Source organism: Aplysia californica, unplaced genomic scaffold (assembly GCF_000002075.1).
Source record: "Aplysia californica isolate F4 #8 unplaced genomic scaffold, AplCal3.0 scaffold00501, whole genome shotgun sequence".
Taxonomy (NCBI): Eukaryota; Metazoa; Mollusca; class Gastropoda; order Aplysiida; family Aplysiidae; genus Aplysia; species Aplysia californica.
In genome coordinates this window covers 250,690-252,926 of record NW_004797771.1, presented here as the reverse complement: position 1 = coordinate 252,926, position 2,237 = coordinate 250,690, and the positions used below count along the sequence as shown (strand labels likewise).

General features: G+C 39.8%; 1 protein-coding gene across 2 annotated transcripts in view; it reads right to left on the bottom strand.

Moving 5' to 3' along the window:
- LOC101849397 overlaps positions 1-2,237 on the bottom strand; it is an 8,657-nt gene that overhangs the window by 2,240 nt on the left and 4,180 nt on the right. For both annotated transcript variants that reach the window (XM_035971771.1, XM_013086758.2), the window contains exons 3-4: positions 1,742-1,892; positions 218-286 (exon numbers count right to left, since the gene is read on the bottom strand). In XM_035971771.1, the coding sequence (XP_035827664.1) occupies positions 218-286; positions 1,742-1,892 (220 nt within the window). The remainder of the gene's footprint in view (positions 1-217; positions 287-1,741; positions 1,893-2,237) is intronic.

Here is a 2,237-nt window from a genome sequence, read left to right as displayed (position 1 = left end):
TATATATATATACACACATACTCACTTAAACGTACCCCTTACTAACGAATAAATAAATAAATCTAGAAATATCCAACAAAGACTGAACGAAACAAAAAAAGCATAACGGCATAATTTATTATTATTCTTCCACAATTAGCAAGCTCCTTCGACTGTATATGGCTGATAGAACACACTAAGATCTGAAACACTGGCTAACAACGGGGAAGAAGCATACCTGAGTGTGATCTTGTGATGTAATGCCATCAGTTTGCACGGTCTGTATGTCATAGGCCACGGCGTGCATCTGGAGGGAGAGAAAGAGCGAGAGGAATCTCGAAGACACAGTCGTTATAATTGTCCAACTCAGACACCCACAGTTGAGGAGAAAAGTGGTTGTCTCAGACAGGTGGACGTCTTGAACAGTGCTGTTATGATGATAATAATAATCTACCCCCCCAAAAAAAACCCCAAAAAAACAACAAAAAACCGAAAGAGGGAAAATGTGAAGTAGTCGTTTATACAGGTGAATGTTTTAGACAGGTAACTATTGGTGCAGGGTCGACTTTCCTGTCCGTTTTTTAAAAAAAGTTTACTAAGTGTTTTACTAAGCTCGAACAGCATAAGGTCATATTATGAGCGCGAGAAACCGACGTTGGTTGCTTTCACGACTGTTTACAGCACGGCTTGAGTTTGATCAATTATTTAGATTAAAATGTAAAAAAATCTTGATAAAAATCTTACTTTTATGTATGTTAATATCGTGTGTTCTTCTTTGAGTTTATTTAGTAAGTCTCGTGTCTATTACTGGTAGGTTTATCTCCTGGAACATTTCATTTGACAGTTGATCCGCTTTCCCTCCAGGTATTTTGTCAGGAACCACGTGTGGGCGGTTGGAAGGTTCACTGGTGTAGTTTGCTCCTTAATTAGTTCCTATCAAACATCGATCGTTCTTATCTCTCCTCCTTTTTGCGTTTGTGCTTATCTTGTAACACTAATCTCTGCACGTATATAACCTTATGGCGTGGCAAGTAATGTAAAACTTTAACTAAAACTAAACGAAAGGGACCATGTCTGGCACTGGTATGTGAGTGTTGGGATAAATAATTTATAAGCACACATTTGCAGCCCCCAAAGTGAATGTGATACACTGGTAACAAGGGAAACCATTCCCATTGTACTTTACTCTGCACGTGACAAGCATTGAAGTTGGATCATTAATTGAGATAAGGGTGTTAGGGTCACCAGTGAGACTGATCCTCTCGAGCCATTTTTTTCCCTCAATTGTTTTCTTTTTTTTCAGACAAGGGCGAGCAAATAGGCGTTTGTTTGAGCCCATTACTGGGCCAGAGACAAACCAGGGACAATAGCGTTCAGTTTGAACTATAGATCTAGAGGGAGTAATTTGATTACCAATTGTATAAAACTTTAAGCCGCACTTTTTTCGTCACGTTTAGATGTGTATATTGTCTAATGTGCCCCGTAAAAACTCCCAGTCGATAAGTCAAATTGTCTATAGAATATCAATATTCATAACACTGTAAAAGTTCAACTTTTCGCCCTGTATGCTTAGTCAGGAACAACAAACTTAAAGTCACAGCCCTATTTCCCTCTGCCCCACTGAGTCATTAGGTGGGCAACTAATTTACATCATCATCATCGACCAACTTTTGACACTCAACAAAACTACCCTTTCAGCAAAAGCACTAACATCTATTTGATCTAGGGAATGTCCCAGAAGAACGCAAGAACAACTACTCACTGCTTCGTTAACCTGGGCCACAAAGTAGGTCGTGACTCCCATCATCGTCGTGACGCAGGCCAACCAGAAACAGATAACGAACGCCACAGAAAGGTCCATGTGAATGTTGATCAGGTCATACAGTAACACGCAACACAGACCAATGGACACCCTGTCAGGGAACAAAGAGAAGATGTTAAGTGACCAGGACTGGTCAGAGATGGGGTAAATCGTGTAGACAGGGATAGAGTGGGCGATTGGCGGGCGGTCTGGTGTGATTTGATCCTTTTTTTCCTTAGCAAACGTCTATCGTTCTTATCTCTCCTCATTTTCTTTGCATATTAACCTCTTTTAACTCCTCTAATTTTCAGCATTTACATGTACATTGTATATGACATAATTGAGTTGTGAGTACCGCCAAACTCTTGTCAAAACTAAAACTAAGACATAGACGAAAAGGACATTGAAATGTGTGTTTTATAGACAGTAACGGGCACTTTTAAACTGTTTGAAAGCG